This window comes from Oryx dammah, unplaced genomic scaffold, assembly GCF_014754425.2.
Source record: "Oryx dammah isolate SB20612 unplaced genomic scaffold, SCBI_Odam_1.1 HiC_scaffold_28, whole genome shotgun sequence".
NCBI lineage: Eukaryota > Metazoa > Chordata > Mammalia > Artiodactyla > Bovidae > Oryx > Oryx dammah.
In genome coordinates, this window is record NW_024070212.1 from 28,088,947 (window position 1) to 28,110,723 (window position 21,777).

Here is a 21,777-nt window from a genome sequence, read left to right on the forward strand (position 1 = left end):
AACTTCCAGACTAAAAAGCAGGTAGACAAATTTTAATTCTTTATAAAATTACTTCTAATTGGATTATTCTTTCCCTGCAATCTAAATACTTCACTAGTAACTTCTATTCCTCTAGCATCTTTCACCAGTTAACTACTTGCTTTCTATCGCTATCCAAATAAACACTCTTACCTGATCATATTCTGAAGCACCAGGATAAAGAGGCCATCCCAGGAACAGCTCTGCTATCACACAGCCCAATGACCACATATCAATAGCTTCACAAAATGGTAAGCCAAGAATAATTTCAGGGGCTCTAGCAAAAACAAAAATAGCAGATTAAAAAAGATACACACTAGTTTGGGAAATTGTGCTGTTACTATTAGTTTTAGTATTAATAAAGGTATACTGATTTAATGACACTAAATACAATCTTGGGTATAAAATCTGTAATTTGAAACTCGGCCCTAGATGTGGTTCTTGAATTTCAGAAAAGTCCTACCCATGTATAAACTACAAACTGCATAATAATCCCTATAGAGTTCAGGAAGCATCACATAATCAAACACATTAATATTTCTGCAACAAAACATATGAGCAATCACACTAAGCCAGACAAATACCTTTAATAGCCTTACATTGATTCAAGTCAGGTCTTGCTAATAATAGCTTACACCAAACTTAGAAAAAGATTTAGTTTTGAAAGCTTTCTGAATTTTGAAAATTTAGCACTTTTTATCCTTAGCACCTTTTCAATTACAGAAAAATCAATTAAGTGGCCTGACCAATATGCCTTCTGTAGAAATAATGGTGGTTCATACCCTAGTTCCATTACTTGAAAGCTGCAGGCAATTAATTTCTCTGTATGTCATGTTCCTCATTCATAAAATGGAGATGAGTACCTACTACATAGGGCTGTGGTAAGGTTTAAATAAATAAGTAAACAAAAAGATGATAATGCTGATGATGTTGTTGCTCAAATACTAAAGCTCCTGATCAGTGCCTAGCACACAGTAAGCACTATGAAACTGTTAGATACAATGACTATTATTATTACATCATCATTTTTAAAAGACTGAACCCTCTGTGTGCTTTCAGAAATATTCATTTTGATTAATACTCCAGTGAGAAACCCAACCCTAGGGAACCTTAAAGAGAAGACTACAGTAATATCATAAACTAAGAGCTATATATATATATATATATATATATGAATACATCCAAGGCAAAGTCCCACTTACAGAGAAGGAAACAAACACAAATAGATTAAGAAATTTACCCCAAATCATATAATTAATTAATGGCAGAGCTAGAATTTGAATTCTAGCAGTCTAGCTCTGAAGTTGAGTAAACTGTACTATTACTATCTCTAAGTAAGCAAAAGTTAAATACATACCCTGACATGAAAAGCCAACTCACTGAAAAAGACCCTGATGCCGGGAAATATTGAAGGCAAAGGGGAAGACGGAGGCAAAGGATGAGAGGTTAGATATCATCACCAACTCAATGGACATGAATTTGAGAAAACTCCGAGAGATAGTGAAGGACAGGGAAGCCTGGCATGCTACAGTCCTTGGGGTCACAAAGAGTCAGACATGACTTAGCGACTGAGTAATAACAACCAATACATACCCATCTATATACATCTATTTGGCATTGTGGTATACATGGTGTTTTCCAAACTGTAACAAATAGATAAATGGATTCGACAGGGGGATAATAATAATCAACGACACATATGTAGGGCCAAGTGTGTACCATGCACTGTTCTAGGTTCTTTATAAATATGGGGTTTACTTAATCCTGTTTACAACAATCTTATCAAAGTATTATCACTGTTGAGCCCTCAATTACATGATGCATATTTTTCACATTTTAACATCTCTGAAAGTGAGACTCTTGCAAATGACAGTATATTTTAGTTTAATAGTAATGTTTTTACTTTCTTATTAGTAACATAAATATTTCATCTTATAATCAATGGCACTTTGCCTCTACATTATAAGTATCATTTCTATTTTAAAGATAAAGAAATTGGACATGGACAGGTTAAGGTGCTCAAGGCTGGCCACCAGGCAGTCTGGGTCCAAGAACTGAGCTCTTAAAACACTTTATTATCTCCAAATAATTTCCTTTCCTTCTATTAAGTCTCAGAATTTGAATCCGTAAGGACACTCCAGATCCAGATCCCTCATTTAACAGGAGCTAAATGGAAAAGCAGATCTCTCCATTAGGACCCATCTCATAGCTGTCTCTTTGCAAGTGTCCCAAATTTTTACTTTCAAGCAGTATGTGTTTATTGTTGCACTGTGTGTATGTGGAAGAAGGGGGAGGGGGACAAATATTGAGTGAGGAGGGTATAAAGGTATTTCTTTTAATAAGAATATTACTTTCCTAGAGTAATTTTCTAAACGGCCCCTAGAAAACAGGGTAAATTAGAGGACTCCAATAGCGTAAGCTCCCAGCCCGCTGGGACTTACACTATGTGACCAGAAAGGGCAGAACCACTAATACCATCAGATTTTGTTCCATTTGATGTGCCCTGTGTCTTTTTTAGCCAAAGAAAACAACTTTCAAAAGTGACATTCCTGTTGCAGGAGGCTAGAGCCCCATATTACTGATGGAATTTCAGAGTTCAATTAAATACAACCATGTGTCATATTTGAGAGCCTTAATAAACTAGAGGGTAAGAGTACCCTGAAACATAAAAGCCTTTCTAAAATTAAAAAAGAACAAAATTTTTACTTTCACTGAGCAGACTCATTAATTTCTAAGTTCATGACAGTGCCAAAAATAGCTGGCAGGGAGAATGCAAATGGCTTTGTGCCAAAATAAAAACTGGGCTTAGAACATTCCTAAACATCAATTGAAGAGCAGCAGATTGATTTTGCCATTCCCACTATACCAGGAAGACATTTCAAAATCTGAAAGGTAGGTCACAGGGAGGGGCCAGGCCACCCAATAACTTACTTTTTTTGAAAGATAGCCATAACATGTGATAAGTGTTAGGCTTCAAAGGCTTAAAATTTCAGAGAAATTAAGAAAAATGCTAATCCCATCCCCCAAACTCCATAAAACAAAAACCCCTGAAGATCGGCTGGAATCAGTTTTTCCATTTGGTCTTGCTCTGCTTCTAGAGTAACAAAAGCAGCTAAGGATTTTGAGCTAAAGCTCATTCAAAACAGTTAACTCTGCCACTTCTACTATACAAAATGGTAAGTATCAAAAGAAAAAATACTAAAGCAGTAAAAATAAAATAAGGCTGCTCAATCTACTGAGGATTTTTTACTACCATTACAGCCTCAACACGTTAGACTTATGTAAACTCTAGGAAGCAAAAAGACTGAAGCTATATACTTTTATTTTTTGAAAATCATTTACAGCAGGTTCACCTCTAAAGACAGAATGGTTTAAACTTTGAATTCAGATCAAAATTCTTTGTAATATTCTCATTACGATAACATCTCTCCCCTTGGCCTCTATTATTTCTCAATCCCTCAATATAAACTAGACACTGAAATTCTGGTTCTACCTCATCTATATAATAAGTTACTCACTCTTCTAGGTTCTTATCAGCTCTGACATTCTAACAACTAGGCAGTAAAAAAGATTACACACAGGAAAAAGAAAAACTAGCAGCCTTTAGTAGAAAAATGGCATTAATTGTACTTTGGACATAGTGACTCTCTGAAGATACATTCCGTCCTTAAAGAAAAAATACTAAACAAGATTTCCCAACTTCAAACTCCTGTAAAAATTGAAAAATTCCACCTAAATCATAAAGCTCTGTTTCACTGGAACCCAGAGCAAGCTGAAGTTGGGATAACTTAAGAACACAAATCATTCTCTGCTCATTTTCACGAACACTCTTGTTTCATCCCACCCATCTCAGAGGCATCAAACCAAGTTAAGAGATGTTATATAAAGTCTAACTTCCTGTATCTGTAGCTTAGGTGTAACTGTGGTTTCAGTGTCAAACGAAATTGCATTGCTTTTTGTCTAGGATAAACTAACGATTATACACTGGAAGTGAGAAATAGATTTAAGGGACTATATCTGATAGACAGAGTGCCTGATGAACTATAGATGAAGGTTGGTGACATTGAACAGGAGACAGGGTGCAACCCATCCCTAAGAAAAAGAAATACAAAAAAGCAAAATGGCTGTCTGAGGAGGCCTTACAAATAGCTGTGAAAAGAGAAGCAAAAAGCAAAGGAGAAAAAAGAAAGATATACCCATTTGAATGCAGAGTTCCAAAGAATAGCAAGGAGAGATAAGAAAGCCTTCCTCAGTGATCAATGCAAAGAAATAGAGGAAAACAATAAAATGGCAAAGACTAGAGATCTCTTCTAGAATTTAGAGATACCAAGGGAACATTTCATGCAAAGATGGGCTTGATAAAGGACAGAAATGGCATGGACCTAACAGAAGCAAAAGATATTAAGAAGAGGTGGCAAGAATACACAGAAGAACTGTACAGAAAGGATCTCCACGATCAAGATAATCACGACAGGGTGATCACTCACCTAGAGCCAGACATCCTGGAATGTGAAGTCAAGTGGGCCTTAGAAAGCATCACTACGAACAAAGCTAGTGGAGGTGATGGAATTCCAGCTGAGCTATTTCAAATCCTAAAAGATGACTGTGAATGTGCTGCACTCAATATGAGAGCAAATTTAGAAAACTCAGCAGTGGCCATGGGACTGGAAAAGGTCAGTTTTCAATCCAATCCCAAAGGAAGGCAATGACAAAGAATGCTCAAACTACCACAGAGTTGCTCCCATCTCACACACTAGTAAAGTAATGCTCAAAATTCTCCAAGTCAGGCTTCAGCAATATGTGAACCGTGAACTTCCAGAGGTTCAAGCTGCTTTTAGAAAAGGCAGAGGAACCAGAGATCAAATTGCCAACATCCGCTGGATCATCAAAAATGCAAGAAAGTTCCAGAAAAACATCTATTTGACTATGCCAAAGCCTTTGACTATATGGATCACAATAAACTGTGGGAAATTCTGAAAGAGATGGGAATACCAGATCACCTGATCTGCCTCTTGAGAAACCTGTATGCAAATCAGGAAGCAACAGTTAGAACGGGACATGGAACAACAGACTGGTTCCAAATAGCAAAAGGAGTACATCAAGGCTGTATATTGTCACCTTGCTTATTTAACTGCTATGCAGAGTACATCATGAGAAATGCTGGGCTGGAAGAAGCACAAGCTGGAATCAAGATGGCCAGGAGAAATATCAATAACCTCAGATATGCAGATGACACCACCCTTATAGCTGAAAGTGAAGAGGAACTAAAAAGCCTCTTGATGAAAGTAAAAGAGGAGAGTGAAAAAGTTGGCTTAAAGCTCAATATTCAGGAAACTAAGATCATGGCATCCGGCCCCATCACTTCATGGGAAATAGATGGAGAAACAGTGTAAACAGTGACAGACTTTATTTTGGGGAGCTCCAAAATCACTGCAAATGGTGACTGCAGCCATGAAATTAAAAGACGCTTACTCCTTGGAAGGAAAGTTATGACCAACCTAGACAGCATACTACATTACTTTGCCAACAAATGTCCATCTAGTCAAGACTATGGTTTTTCCAGTGGTCATGTATGGATGTGAGAATTGAACTATAAAGAAAGCTGAGTGCTGATGAATTGATGCTTTTGAACTGTGGTGTTGGAGAAGACTCTTGAGAGTCCCTTGGACTGCAAGGAGATCCAACCAGTCCATCCTAAAGGAAATCAGTCCTGAATATTCATCATTGTAAGGAGTGATGTTGAAGCTGAAACTCCAATACTTTGGCCACCTGATGCAAAGAGCTGACTCACTTGAAAAGACCCTGATGCTGGGAAAGACTGAAGGTGGGAGGAGAAGGGGACAACAGAGGATGAAATGGCTGGATGGCATCACTGACTCAATGGGCACGAATTTGAGTAAACTCTGGCAGTTGGTGATGGACAGGGAGGCCTGGAGTGCTACAGTCCATGGGGTCATAAAGAGTCAGACACAACTGGGCTGAACTGAACTGAAACTGAAAATATGCTTTCCTTATCTAGACCTTGTCCTTCCATACATAATAAAGTGATCTCAGCTCTAAAAAAGGCCAGCTGGCCTGTTCAAAATGGAAAAGCATTGAGCTGTAAGTATGGCAAACCTTTGTGTCTAAAACCCAAGCCCCAAGGACAGCAAGTTTTCTTGGAATTAATCTACATTTACACTTACAGTGGGTTAGGAAATAAAGTATTTTCATCCAGCCACACCTATGGCCAACAGAAACAGCACAGTGGCAAAAACTTATGTCAACTGATAGTATCCTGGCATATTATCAGCGAGATGAAGCAATGTAAACTAAAAGGGAGGCCAGGGGAAGGCTGGCTCTGGAGCCAGAATGCTCCACTAGTCAAAAGGATTACAGAGAATTTTTCTGAAAAGACAAGAGGGTAAGGATTTAATGGACTCTAATAAAGCAACAATGCAACATGAAGAGGACCACTGTGGATAAAATTAATGATGAAAAAGGAACACCTGAGCTGCTACTCCCCTTGCCTTAGGCCCGCCATCAAGTATTACTGTGATACAGCTTTATAAAACTATAAAAAGAAAGATGAAAATAGACAAGGGTGGACTGGAAGACAATGTTGTTGAGATATTGGTACTATACAAGATGATTTGCAGATTCAGTGTGATCCCTATCAAACACCAAGGAGTTTTTTTCAGAAACAGAAAAATCCATCCTAAAATTCATACAGAATTTCAGGAGACTCCAAATAGCCAAAACAACCTTGAAAGAAAATAAAACCAGAGGTCTCACACTTTCTGATTTCAAAACGTATTACAAAGCTACAAGCAGTCAAAAAAGCATGGTACTGGCATAAGGACAGACGTTTAGAACACTGGAAAAGAACAGACAGCCCAGAAATAAACTCTCATACTTATGGTCAAAGGATTCTGACATGAGTGTCAAGACCATTCAACGGAGAAAGGATAGTCTTTTTAGCAAGTGGTGATGGAAAAACTGAATAATCAACATGCAGAAGAATAAAACTGGACCCATACTTCAGAGCATACAAAAATTAACCCAAAATGGATCAAAACCTTAGCTATAAGAGCTAAAGCTATTCAAAGAAAACACAGGGGAAAAGCTTCATGACACTGGCTTGGCAATGATTTCTTGGATATGATACCAAAAGTACAAAGCAACAGCAACAAAAGACAAAATTCATCAAAATTTAAAACTTTTGTGCAAATGACACTATCAAAAGGGTGAAAAAGAAATCCCACTGGATGGGAGAAAATGTCTGCAAATCATGTATCTGACCAGGCATTAATACCCAGAGTATATAAAGAACTTTTACAACTCAACAACAACAACAAAAAAAGACAATCCAATTCAAAAATAGACAAAGAACTTGTCCAAAGAAGATGGCCCCAAAGCACATGAAATGATGTTCATCATCACTAATTATTAGGGAAATGCAAATCAAAACTATATGAGATATCATTTCACATACATAAGGATGGCTATTATCCAAAAAAAAAGAGGGAGAGAGAAAGAAAATAACAACTGTTGGTATATGGAAAAATTGGAATCCCCCTGCAAGGCTGGTGGGAATAAAATATCATGCAGTGGCTGAGGAAAACAGTTTGGTGGCTCCTCAGAAGGTTAAGTAATTACCATCTGAACCAGCAACTCTAATTCTAGTTTTATACCCCCCAAAAAGCAAAAACAGGGACTCAAACACTTGAATGTCAATGTTCACTACACCATTATTCACAATAGCCAAAAATGTAGAAACAATCCAAGTGTTCATCAACAGAGGAAAGATAAATAAAATGTGGTATAGACATGCAATGAAATATTCAGTCCCGAAAAGGAATGAAATTCTAATACATACTACAGAATTTCAGAGATTAACCTTGAAGACATTATGCTAAGTGAAGTAAGTCAGACCCAAAGGACAAATACTTTATGATTCCACTTATCTGCAATATCTAGAACAGACAAATTCACAGAGACAGAAAATCAAACAGAGGTAACTGGGGTGGCTGGTGTAGGAGAACAGAGTAGTTACTGCCTAATGGTTACAGAGTTTCTGTTTTGAGTGATTAAAAAAAATTTGGAGGGACTTCCCTGATGGTCCAGCGGTTAAGAATCTGCCTGCCAATGCAGGGGACATGGGTTCCATCCCTGGTGGGGGAACTAAGATTCCGTGTGTGTGTTTATGTGTGTGCGAGCGCGAGCTTAGTTGCTCAGTTATGTCTGGCTCCTCTGTCTATGGGATTCTCCAGGCAAGAATACTGGAATGGGTTGCCATTCCCTTCCCAGGGGATCTTCCCGACCCAGGGATCAAAGCCAGGCCTCCTGCACTGCAGGCGGATTCGTTACCGTCGGAGTGCAGTGCAGATGACTTGCACCTTGGGGCAACTAAGCCCGGGTGCCACAGCTAATGAACCCGCACACCGCAACTAGAGAAAAGCCCGAGCAACAGTGAAGAGCCCACCTGCCACTGAAGATCCAGCAGAGCCAGAAAACAAAATTCAGAAGCGGACAGCGGGGAAGGCTACAGGGCACTGTGAAGGCACTGCATGACACTGAACGGTACGTGTTAAAGAGCTAAGCACCAAAATTAGAAAAACAAAAAATAGATAGGTGGCATATTTTCTGAATCCCTGCACAGGTTAAAATATCCTTGTATTTTTTTCACTTGTAATATAAAATTCTTAGTTCAGAATTTCTATTCCCTCAAAATGTTTATTAGCCAAACATAAAACTTGACAAAACTTATTTTGGGGGTTATCTTTATTACTGTTTCACTTCTTGATTGGGTGTGTGTACAATCTGTGTTTAATGCATGACCATTAAAATAAATATCAGTTTCCCTAAAATTAATAACTAGACAAATAAATGAGGTACTGAGAAATAAAAGTTCATATAAAGATTTTCTCCTTTCTTTCAGTAATGCGCCTTGATTATAGTACAGACAAAATTCTATATTTTAGCATTTAAGTTCTGTTCCAATAATTACTATGTATTGAAAAGGTAGCTTTATTAGAAGTATCAATATGGAAATATAAATCACTGAAGTATAAGGTGCTTGGGTCAAGGCCATTTTAGGATAACCAAATGAGTTCATATGCAAATAAGTTCAAAGACCTATGGAGAATATTAAAACAAGAAGAGATCTTAGCAATCATCTAATCCAATTCTATTATGCAAGAGAGAAAACGTAAAATAATAAAATGATACTACAGTTAAAACTTGGAATTATTCCAAAGCATCTCACCTGCCAAGACTGGAACCTGGAAAAAATAGCAGCATATGCCCAAATTCATCACAATTAAGTAAATATCTTATATATTTAAAGATACTTCAAAATGGGAAGATTATGTATAAAGGTAGCAAGAAGGAATCAGATGCTAGAATAATTCAACTAGGAACAAATTTCAGAATCAGACTGAATTAATTTTTCTAGAGTTAAAATTTCAGAAATAAAATAATGTTACATTCAGGAATGCCACATATAGGGAATAAACTGAAATATATTACCCTATTCTGTGCTGAAATCTGTAAATAATTCATTGTTATATGTAGCCCTTTGTAGTACATGCTAAATATAAAGACAGATCTCTAGTTTGAGACACGTTTTTTTGCATTTGCCACTTGCCTGTAGTAACGTGACTGTAAGTAGGTTGAGCACACAGCTTTGGAAACGTGACTAGCAGAACCAAAGTCAATGACCTTCACTCGGTAGGGCTGGCGCACTGGATCAACCAGCATTATGTTTTCAGGCTTAAGGTCAGCATGAATTAGACCAAGGCTCTTGAGCTTCATCAGGGCAGTGGCCACCTGCTGCAAGATTGGCCTGATGTACTTGAGTGGCAGTGGACTAAACTTGTTTTGCTTTAGAAAATCATATAAGTTCTGTTCCAGCATCTCGAACACAAGGCAGGTATGATTCTTATGCTGAAAGCACTCATAAGAACGGACAAAATTATACTCATCAGCATTTTCACTGCTTAGGCGGGAAAGGATGCTCACTTCAATCTGTCCCTGTCTGGCATAGGAGGGGTGGTTCTTCAAGATTTTAATAGCCACAATTTCCTTGGTGCTCCGCTTCCAGCACTTAGCCACCTGTCCAAATGTTCCCCGGCCTAGGAACTCCAAGACTTCATAGCTGTTTGTCATAGAGCAAAGGATCTCATGCTGGACCAGCTGGTAATCCCCTTCTCCGCTGGAACTGCTACTCTTGGTGGTGACAGTGGTGGTCGTGGCAGCAGCACCCACCACAGTCCTGTTCTGCAGCATGAGAGGGGGGTGTTCTTCTATGATTTGCACGCTACCGTTGCTGTCAACTTCCTCACTTTTTCTTTTCAATCCACATTTTTGATATGGCTCAAGCAAAGAAACGTTGCTTCTGTGAGTCAGGGTCTGGCTGCTTTGGAAGGTTGACGTAGCAGCACTGGCTGAGCTATCAGCAGCTGTTACAACAATATGCTCCACTGCAGGAGCTGGGAGGAGGAGTCCCTGGTCGTAAGCAGGGATGTTGAAATTTGCTACCTGGTGAGAGGAGTTGGCTTGCCCTTGTGTGGCTGGGAGGGTTTTGCTGTGGGTATAATATTTGTCGTTGCTGCTCTGTCCAGAAACATCCCAGCCAGAGGGCTCTATTTTCAGCTTCTTCGCACTGCAGAAGGCACTCGACGACACTGATGGGGGGGAAAACACCTGCAGCTGTGATGCCATACCTACATTGAGAAAGAGGAAGAGGAATTAAGCCCTTAATTTTATACAACTCCTCACTTAGTACAGTAGGAAATTTTCAGTTCAAAAAACCCACAAGTGAACGTGTATCTGGCTGACGTTTTATTTTATACATTTTCCAAAACTTGTTGCCCATTAAAGAAGGATAAACTTTTTGGTCTAATTACACATCCTGAATCACTCTTTGAGACTCAGCAATAACAGGACAGATTGTTAAAGAGTATGAACATCTGTGATGGTTTATAAAATTAAAACAACATCAATAACAATGCCTTAGATGACTGGTCATCTACTATGTACCGAGAGGCAGTCTAAGCACTTCAAACACAGTAATTTAATTCTCACCACAACATTTTGAAAAAGGTACTATCCTTACTTCCACTCTACAGATGAGGAAACTAAGGCAGAGAGTGGTTAAAGTAACTTGCATCAAATAAGAGAGCCAAGTGGCAGGACTAGAATTCAAAGCCAAGCTCTTTGGCCTCAGAGTTTATTCCACAGCTCTGTCTTCACTAGAGAAGGCAATGGCACCCCACTCCAGTAATCTTGCCTGGAAAATTCCATGGACAGAGGAGCTTGGTGGGCTGCAGTCCATGGGGCCGCTAAGAGTCAGACACGACTGAGCGACTTCACTTTGAATTTCACTTTCATGCACTGGAGAAGGAAATGGCAACCCACTCCAGTGTTCTTGCCTGGAGAATCCCAAGGACAGGGGAGCCTGGTGGGCTGCCATCTATGGGGTCGCACAGAGTCGGACACGACTGAAGCGACTTAGCAGCAGCAGCAGCAGCTGTCTTCATTCCTGTCCTAATTAGCTTTTTAATCAATTATTTAAATTTAGACATAGATGGTATATAATAACTATACAATTCATAGATGAATTAAATTTGGGCAGGATACTCAATATTGCTAAGTAACAGGTCCAAAAGGATCACCAAGAACAGAAACCATAAAGTAAACCTAGCTGATGACATTTAACACAAATACAGACTTCCTACTTAGCTCTGAAATCTGGCTAGCACAAAACACAAGGTTAAGAGATACAAGGTTAAGCAGGAGCATATATGAAAAACACACTTTTGTTAGCAAGAGAAACCCTATGTAATAATGTTCCTCTCTCCTCGAAAGCGAATTCAATCTTAAACTATGTTCACAGAAAAAGTAGTGTCCAGAACGTGGCAGACAATAGCTCTGTCCACTGCACTGTAAAAGGACACTGATAAACTGACCAGAAGAAAGGAATCAGGATGAGGTGAAACCTAGAGAGGATATTCTGAAGAACCCTGGGGAAATCATCCTTAGAAAAATATGGGGAAAGGTAACAAGAATTGCCCACTTATATACAGACACCTCGAGCTCAATAAGCCCAAAGACTAATTAGAAATTTGGACCAATATGGACTTTAGACTAAAGTCCAAACTTGGCACTGTGGTAAAGAATCTGCCTGCTAATGCAGGAGACGTGAGATGTGGGTTCCATCCCTGGGTCGGGAAGATCCCCTGGAGGAAGGCATGGCAACCCATTCTAGTATTCTTGCCTGGAAAATTCCATGGACAGAAGAGCCTGGCAGACTGCAGTCCGTAAGGCTGCAAAGAGTCAGACACAACTGAGTGCAAATGTCCAGACAGTTGACTGAGCACACAAGCCATTTCATATTTATCTTCTCCCTTCCCTATTATATAACCCTCAGATGCCTCAGGGCTCATACTATCCTCCTTCTCTTGTTTCCCTCTTTTTACTACTTTCCAACATTATATATCTGTTTCTCTATTTGTAAATTTTCTCTAACCCAGACTCCTCTCTTCAGGTCCAAATCCTTATTTCACACTTCAATCTGATCCCTTAGAGACATCTCAATTCAACATGCCCCAAATTCAACTTTTTAAGACTCCCACACCCAGTTGTTTACCTCAACTGAGAGACACTACCACACATCCAATATCTCAAGCAGAAAATCTAGGTGGCAATGAGTCTCTGTTTCCTAATCTACAAAATGGTGACAGCAATACCTACATTATGGGGCTCTTCTGAGAATTAAATGATTTAATACAGAGGACAGGCTTAATGTCTAGAACTCATTTAATATTATTATCCTGACTCATTCTCCTCCCTTACTACCTTCCCTTAATCCCCATGTCTAATCTATAACCAAATCTTATCACTCCACCTCCTAAGTGAAGTGAAGTGAAGTCACTCAGTCCTGACTCTTTGGGACCCCATGGACTGTAGCCTACAAGGCTCCTCTGTCCATGGAATTTTCCAGGCAAGAGTACTGGAGTGGGTTGCCATTTCCTTCTTCAGGGTATCTTCCCGATCCAAGGATTGAACCCAGGTCTCCCGCATTGCAGGCAGATGCTTTACCCTCTGAGCCACCGGGGAAGCCGCCAGGACTCCACCTCCTAAGCATATTTCAAATCAGCCATTTTTCTCTACCCTTATTGGAACCTTTGTAGTGCAAACTGCCAGGAGACTCCAAACTCATCTTGAATGCACTCAGGGAATCTTTGTTTTTAAACCATGTAGACTGGTGGACTACTCTTTCTTAACCATCTCCTTCCTTCCGCCTCCAGGGTCTCTCATTGCTTTGAAGGTGAAGGTGAAGGTGAAGTCGCTCAGTCGTGTCCGACTCTTTGCAACACCGTGGACTGTAACCTACTAGGCTCCTCTGTCCATGGGATTCTCCAGGCAACAATACTGGAGTGGATTGCCATTTCCTTCTCCAGGGGATCTTCCCGACCCAGGGATCAAACCCGGGTCTCCCGCATTGGAGGCAGACACTTTAACCTCTGAGCCACCGGGGAAGCTTCATTGCTTTAGATAAAGTTAAAAATCCTCAACCTGTCTTAAAAAGCTCCTCCCAAATCTGGCTGCTGTCTTACAAAATCTCCTCACTTCAATTCCTCCACCACTTCAGCCATGCTGCCGTTTTTGCAGTTTTGGGGAGGCCCTCTAGTATGCTGGGAGACTTTCTGTTAGGGAAACTGTTTCTTCCCTCTCACAAACTCCGTCACCACTGCATTCCCAGCAGCATGCTGTTTCTACCTTATAACATTAAATTATTTATTTATAAGGTTATATTCCCAGGTATGGTAAAAGTTCCATGAGCGCAGGGACCGTATCTGTCTTGCGTCACCAGAACGTGCCACACACGCTGGCGATATACAGACACTCAGTATCTGCTGGGTGATTTGACCACTGCCAGCCAACCTCATTTCTACTCCCTACTACTTGTGCTAAACTCCAGGATACTCAAATGCTTGTTTTGGCTTTTTGACATCCCTCTCTTTTAGCTGTGCTGTCCTTGCGATAATGGGGGAAGTCTCCCCTCTAGTATAGACTGTAGCTTTATTAATCATAAGAGAATAAACACACATACCTAGAAAGGAAGGAAACATGGCAAAGGGATGTTACAGAACATAAAGAAGCAAAGTGTGTGTTTCTTTGTGCCTGAATGTAGCTAAAAACCATCTGCACTGGACCAAAGAGCTCAAAGGAAGAACCCTCAACCTTCAATTTCTAAAATGCTGTCTGGACTTACTTTGAACAAAGAGTTTCCATAATTTATAAGAACCTTGAAGAGAAAAAAAGTGTAAATTAAAAGAACATTATTGCAATTTAACTCCTAGGTTACAAATTCACAAATCATCTTGTTCCACCTATATCACTGACATAATACCAAACTATAATAAAACAAAAACTGAAATCAAGTAGTGCCTTTACAAAATTTACCTATTAATACATGAAAAAATAACATCATAAAATCAAACATTTTTGAAATTGGTTTCCATCATATATTTGCTAAATCTTTTAGCACAACCTTCTTATACCTGAAAGTGAAAAAGTGAAAGTGAAGTCCCTCAGTTGTGTCTGACTCTTGGCAACCCCATGGACTGTACCCTATCAGGCTCCTCTGTCCATGGGATTTTCCAGGCAAGGGTATTGGAGTGGGTTGCCATTTCCTTCTCCAGGGGATCTTCCCCCAATCAGGGATTGAACCCACGTCTCCCACATTGCAGGCAGACGCTTTACCAACTGAGCCACCAGGGAAGCTTCTACCTAAGAGTTTTGTAAAACTATCTGAATACAAAATTTGCAGTTTGTAGCTATGTTAGGAATATGAAGGTTTAAAGTAATAACACTGAAAAGAATTCATGAAATATAACAACAAATTTTTAAAGTATGCTCATAACTAGACATTCGTAAAAATATTCTATTTACCAGAGCAATGTAATGACAACTTGTCACCCAATGAACAAAATAACAGATACTGATGGCTTCAAATTCACACTGAGCACTGCAAAAACTACAAGTTCTAAGAAACTGTTCTGAAAGTTTAAGTATATAAATGAATATAATTCTTATCCAGTAAGACAAATTTAAGTCCACCCATAGGGAAATAACAACCCACAATTTCAGTGGCCTTCCCCCTTCCCCCACCCCCCAGCAAGGGTATGTGATACTGCAGTCAACAGTTTGCCACCAGAACTCTAGTGTGGGTGACATTCATCCTGACCTCAACTAGCACTATGCGGGAAAAAAAAAAAACAGAATCAAAACTGCCTAGAAAAATCTACACTCTTACTTACATTACCATTTGAAACTCAGCTAAAAACAGCCATCTCTAGACACAAAATACTATGTCCCACAAAATTTGCTTTGTCAAATGGGGAGACACTTTTCTTCCTAGGCTGAGACTTCCCAAACAAAACATGCAACAGAATTAACATCTGTGAAAAATTTACTATGTATCACACTCTGTTGAGCATATTACACATATTTTCAATTCACATGAGAACTGCTCCCAATAAATTAAAAGCTAACTTCCTGAAAATGTTGCACCTCTTGACTCTAGCAGTAAACTAGTCTTTGCATTTCAAACCTGATTTTCCAAGGATTTAACTATCTAAATATAATGACAAACTTGCCCACTGAATTAATCCCAAACCAGAACTGGTAGCCAAAAGGCTACTGGTATTTGTATGTATTAACTAAAAAGAGAATTGAGTCTTGCTAGGATCCAAGGCTGGAGAAGGCAATGGCACCCCACTCCAGTACTCTTGCCTGGAAAATCCCATAGACACAGAAGCCTGGTGGGCTGCAGTCCATGGGGTCACTACGAGTAGGACACAACTGAGCGACTTCACTTTCACTTTTCACTTTCATGCACTGGAGAAGGAAACAGCAACCCACTCCAGTGTTCTAGCCTGGAGAATCCCACAGACGGAGGAGCCTGGTGGGCTGCCATCTATGGGGTCGCACAGACTTGGACACGACTGAAGCAACTCAGCAGCAGCAGCAGGATCCAAGGCTATCAAAAACAGTCAAGTTAAGAGCTTCCCCACTCCCTCCCATGGGCACATCTATCTGACAATATTAACGGGGTGCCCCACCTTAGCGGCAGGATTCCCTGGTAGCTCAGTGGTACAGAATCGCCTGCCAGTGCAGGGGACACAGGTTCATTCCCTGGGTGGGGAAGATTCCCTGGAGAAGGAAATGGCAACCCACTCCAGTATTCTTGCCTGGAAAATCCCACAGACAGAGGAGCCTGGCAAGCTACAGACCATGCACGGGGTCTCAGAAGTGCTGGACATGACTTAGCAACTAAGCAACAACCACTACCATCCTATGGGCACTACAGGTAGATAAGCGAAAAGTGAAACTGTTAGTTGCTCAGTTGTGTCAGACTTTGTGACTCCATCTTCTGTAGCCTGCCAGGCTCCTCTATCTATGGAATTCTCCAAGCAAGGATTCTCAAGTGGGTTGCCATTTCTTTCTCCAGGGGATCTTCCGACCCAGGGATGGAACCCCAGTCTCCTGCATTGCTGGCAGATTCTTTACCCACTGAGCCACCAGGAAAGCCCACAGGTAGATAATCTTACCATAAAGAATTCAGATATTATAATTATGAATGAAACTGCTGGGTATGACAATCAAAGTTACCACTGGTCAGTGTTTTGCCTTAGTCTTCAGTAACTTCCTTCTTCTCCCTGAGACACCAATAATAAATTCCCAATGCTTTTACTTGGTGTCACCTTTGTCTTTTTGATACAATTTAACAATTGGTTAACTAAATAACTATAAAATCAGTACTATATACTGATTTCTTCCTCTAGAACTTGTCCTCAGCTGCCATGTACACAGATGTACATATTCTCCAGTACACTGATAAAGAAAGAGTATTCAGTGGGTAAATAAGAATACACATTCTGTAAAAAAAGGTAAGACTGGGAAGAAAACTCTTCCACTGGAACACCAAATATCTCTCACTCCACCCCTACTGTACAATCCTGTACTGCTTACTTCAACTGCCTAACCTGTATCCCCAAATGGTACTCTTTGGCCTTCTTTTTAAGCTCCCTTCTCCAATTCATTCTTCACCTTACAATCAAAGCTTTTACAAATGCATATCTATCTCCCACTTAAAATTTTAGAATAAAGTCCAAAATCTCTAATTTGGATTGTCAGCCTTTGTAAGCTCTGGACCCTGACTATTTTGTAGCCTCATTTCACCGACTCTTTCCCGCAGCACTCCCCTTTCCAGTAGTTCTAAATATCTCTGGGTCTAAACTTGACTTCTCCTGCCTCAGTTCCTTCACACATAACATTGTCTCTCTAAATTTCATTCTACCCTCTTAGTTAGCCTTCTTTTAACTACCATTTATCCTTTTAGCCTCTACTTAAAGCTCATGTTTTCAGTGTGGCACAAGACTGTTGGTCTGGATTATAGTTTAGTCTCTCCTCCATCCCATGCACAAAGCCAGACTCCATTTACCAGTCCCTCTCTCCAATACAAAGTGATACACGAGCCTTTAGCATTCTCTTCCTTTTCCACCAAGAGAAACCCATGAAGACCCAGTTTCTGCCATGAGACAACACTCGAGGGAGGGCAGAGCAGCAAGATGGAAAGAACACGGGTACCTGAATGACCATATAGAGCAGAGTCCCCTGCCCATCAAAAAGTAGAAGGACCCAAAAAGGAAAACAAGGGCCAGAACACATACTGACTTGTGGGCCACTCTGGATTTTTATTCTAAGTATGACTATTTGAAATTATTTATTTAAAAGTTAACTTCTAAAAAAAGGTTGACTTCCCTTCTGAACTGCAAGTTCTAAGAGGGCAATTGTCAACAGCAGAGTATCACCTTCCTTTGTATCACCAGCATCAATCATAATGGATGGAATACAGCATGTGTCAAATGTTTGATAGAATGAATGACTATAAAGAGACCATGTTATTTCTCCATATATAAAGGATCTCAGAAGTCATTCTCACTAAATTAGAGAAATACACGTGATAAAAATTGCAGCCTCTTGTCTACAAGAGAATACTTTTCTAAGTATAGTAATACAGAAGAAAAAAATAACCTTGAAGCCCTGAGGACACTATTTGAATCAAAGTTCCCCACCCCCTTTCCTGTAGCACTTCCTTCATATGGAACCATGTGAAAGGAGCCAGTTCCCCAACCAGTATGCAAAAACAGGGTGTGGAATAGTGGTGTTAGCTGACAAAGTAGTAACTCTACAATTCTATGTAATTTCCAGCCATTTAAACCAATTTTGGAATATTTTGGTAAACTGGCTGAGGTGCTTTCCTTCTAGGGAAGAAATTTTTTTCCTAAATTTCAATAGCTCTCTTAGATTTATTTGGAATGATGAACCTAAAGCAACAGAACAAAAGAAAAGTAGGTTTTTCTGGTGTTTGGTAAAATGGTACTATCCTAGTATGTGCACAGGACAGTCTATTAGATCTATAAAGCTTACAGTAAAGGAAACTATACCTCAGTTTCTATCATAAGAAAAATGACAAATTAACAAAACAGAAACCAATATGAAACACAAACACTAAGAAAGGACCTTTAGCCAGAAAGAGCCTAAGGAAAATAGGACTCAAGTAAGGTAACAACAGTCTGACAGATGGAAGGCAGATGAAGGTCTTACAGATGAAAGAGCTAACTTGGGAAAGTATTCCAGGGGATATGGAAAAATGAAAAGCTGTTTAGAGTATCTGACTGGAGAAGACACTGGCAAAAAAAAAGTATAGGGATTCTTGCAGCTAAAATAGAGCTTAAAAGACCCTTTCTAAAACACCCTAATTCCAAGATGAGAAAAAGTAGACCCAAGAAAGCCACGCAAGTTTTACCCAGAGCTAATGAACAGTAATGCTGTCAAAAAATTCAGGTTTTCTGATTCTTCTTCATTAAGTATGGTGGGAAAGCATTGTCCCAGGCATCCTTAAAGAAGCCAAAAGAAATGCACCTAAGTTTCCCTGTCTTCAAAGAACTTAAAATGTTGCTTAGTTAGTGTGACACATAAAAAAGAAAAATATAAAAACAGGATGTAAAAAATTTTTTAAGTGTCAAATTATGCTCTACAAAAATACATAAGGTATTTAGGGGGCTGGGAGATTGGAAACAAAAAATAAAAACAAAAAAGTAACCAAAAGCAAATCAATGACTGTTGAAGTGGTACTTGAAAGAAAAACTATTTTGATGACTTCTGTTCAGAATGGCATTAAATTTAAGGGAAGAAACTGGGGAGGAATTAATAACTGTAACTTTAAAAATTATGGATTGCTTTATACAGTCATGAAAATAAAAGGGCCAATCAGGAAGTTCATGTTTGCAAAATTACCTCAAATTACAGAAGAACCAGTTACAATATATAACTAACAAGTTGCACAAGTTCCAAGTGTAAGAAGTTCATAAGGCAGGTTTGGCTCACTGATTTCTACCAACAGAACCAATGACTAAGCTGTGCTTATGAAAACCAAACCACAGAAAAAAAGAATTCTATTTTCCAGAGAATTGTGGATGTTGAGATTATCTTTTTTTTTTTCCCCCTGTTAGTAGAAAGTTCTGGTTTGGTTTTCAATCTCAAGTTACCAATCAACTTGCTCTGCAATTCATAAAACTACAGTGTCCAGATAGGATAAAGATATCGCCAGCAAAAGTCTTATTATTAACCAGAGTCAGTATATTTACAAGATCTCATTCACCATTTTACTGGTAAAATGCTTTACTGGCCTGACTGCCTCCAGTTGCAACCACAAGTACCTTACCAAAATATTCTTCAAGCCAGGGAACAGTGTCTTAAAGTCAATGATATCCTTCTTCACACCATCATACCAGTTCTACAACACAGAACCCGGAGATTATTACATGTATCTCCAAAATCACCAGCTGCATTAACAACAACTATATAAAATGACCTGTTAGTATATTTTTTAGATGTTTTACAGAAAGCTTTAGACCTACATATGAAAAAGAGCTGGTAATGATTTGCATTCTCTATAATCTTAAAAAAAAAAAACTACACTACAGACCAGGAATCAAAAATAGCTTTACACAAACAAGAGCAAAATTGTAGGTTTTGCTGAGGGCATCAGCCACTTAATTTAACCCCATTTCATCAGGAGCAGGAAGCCATGCTGCTGTTTTCATCAGTTACTAGGAAACAAGATAAAGGAAGGATTGGGCAGAAGAGTCTATAGCTGAAATTAATAATTTGATACAGTGACTGAAAATTCCCAAAGGAAAAAAGCACCTAGAGCTGCCTCAAAAAGAGAATCTGCAACATAATCAATGGTTTAATTGGAGAAAAGACACACTCGAGCTTGGGGCTGTTTTTTTTCCCCCTTCTCTAGCCCCTCCTCCCTTCCCCCACCTAAACAGGAAAGAAAGCGCGCCCAGCGTAAACACAGGCCAAACCTCACGGTTTGTCACCACAACAAACTGGAGGTTAGACCAGTGCTCTTGGAGACTGAGTCCCAGGTCTCGGTTGCTAGGCACAAAAACGGCCTCTTTCCCACAGACCTGTGAACACCGGGGCGGGGGTGGGGGTGGGGGGCTGGGGCGCGGAGGCTCACCCAAGAGTTTTGGTGGTTTCCTCCCACCCCACCCCCCAGACTTTTTTTTTTAACGAAAGCTTTGGCAAAGTGGCGACAAACAGCAAAAGTTTCCCTTTGAGCCAGACTTCTAGATCTACCTAACACAGATATACATTTAGGTTGGCCGGTCCCACGTAATCTCCACCATCATCACGATTTACCAAGCTCACGATTAAAGAACACAAGCGGAGAGGTAGGAGGGTTTCCACACCCACCCCACCGCCGCCGTCCGTTCCAGACGCCGCTTCCTTGTCCCCAACAGCACAGATAGCCCCAAACCAAGGCGCTAAGCAGAGCCGTGAAATTCACGCGCGCAAGCCATACAGTGGGAACCGGCCACGACACCCGAGGAAAAACCGGCCGGGTGAGGAGACGCCAGGCGGCCCCCTGTCATCTGAGGACAACACGCCCAGGAGAGAAGCAGCAGGACACAGGAGGAGTTGCCCCGAGAAGAAGCCCACAGCCTCCCCACTTTCTTGGGAACGCCATCCCCTCCGCGGCCGGGCCGCAGGGCTTGGCGCCGGGTCCCGGGTGGGGGCTGCCGAGGGAGGCGCCCCCCGCAAGGCCGGGCGCCCCGGAGAGCCCGCGGCCAGCCTGGCCCCGCCTCGGGGACCCGATAGGAGATCGCTCCCCGCCGAGGCCCCTGCCCGCCCGCTCTCCCGCCTCGACTCACCGCCGGTGTGTCTTCTGGTTCTCAGCCGCGAGCTGGGGCTGCCGTGAGGAGGCGGCGGAGGAGACGAGATCCGGGGCCCCGCCGCCGGGTCATCATACCCCCTGCGCGAGCCGGCCCGGGCCCCGGCCCCCGCCCCCCGGAGCCGTCCCCGCGCCCGTCCCGCGAGGGGAGCCTTCTCAGCCTCCCGCCCGCTCCACCGCCCGGCCCCTCTCCGCCGCCGCCGCCGCCTCAGACCCGCGCGCTCCCTCCTCGGCCTCCCGCTGCTGTCCGGGGCCACCGCCGGGCCCCTAGCTCCGCAGCCGCGGTTGTCGCCAGACCCGACAAGCTGAGCGCCGAGCGTCCGCCCTCATCCGGCCCGCCCCGCCTCGCGGGAACTAGTCCCGGGTCCCGCGCCATGACACCTACTGAGGCGGAAGTCCTTGAGAGCGGGAGGATTACGACGACCTCATATTACGGGTGGGAGTGGAAGTGGGAGTGA

At 41.1% G+C, this 21,777-nt stretch overlaps 1 protein-coding gene across 3 annotated transcripts in view; it reads right to left on the bottom strand.

The window, feature by feature from the left end:
* Window positions 1-21,569, bottom strand: part of HIPK1 (homeodomain interacting protein kinase 1) — a 58,099-nt gene extending 36,530 nt beyond the window's left edge. For all 3 annotated transcript variants that reach the window (XM_040230991.1, XM_040230990.1, XM_040230992.1), the window contains exons 1-3: window positions 21,300-21,569; window positions 9,647-10,724; window positions 172-295 (exon numbers count right to left, since the gene is read on the bottom strand). In XM_040230991.1, the coding sequence (XP_040086925.1) occupies window positions 172-295; window positions 9,647-10,722 (1,200 nt within the window). In that variant the 5' untranslated portion in view covers window positions 10,723-10,724; window positions 21,300-21,569. The remainder of the gene's footprint in view (window positions 1-171; window positions 296-9,646; window positions 10,725-21,299) is intronic.
* Between the last annotated feature and the right edge of the window lie 208 nt (window positions 21,570-21,777).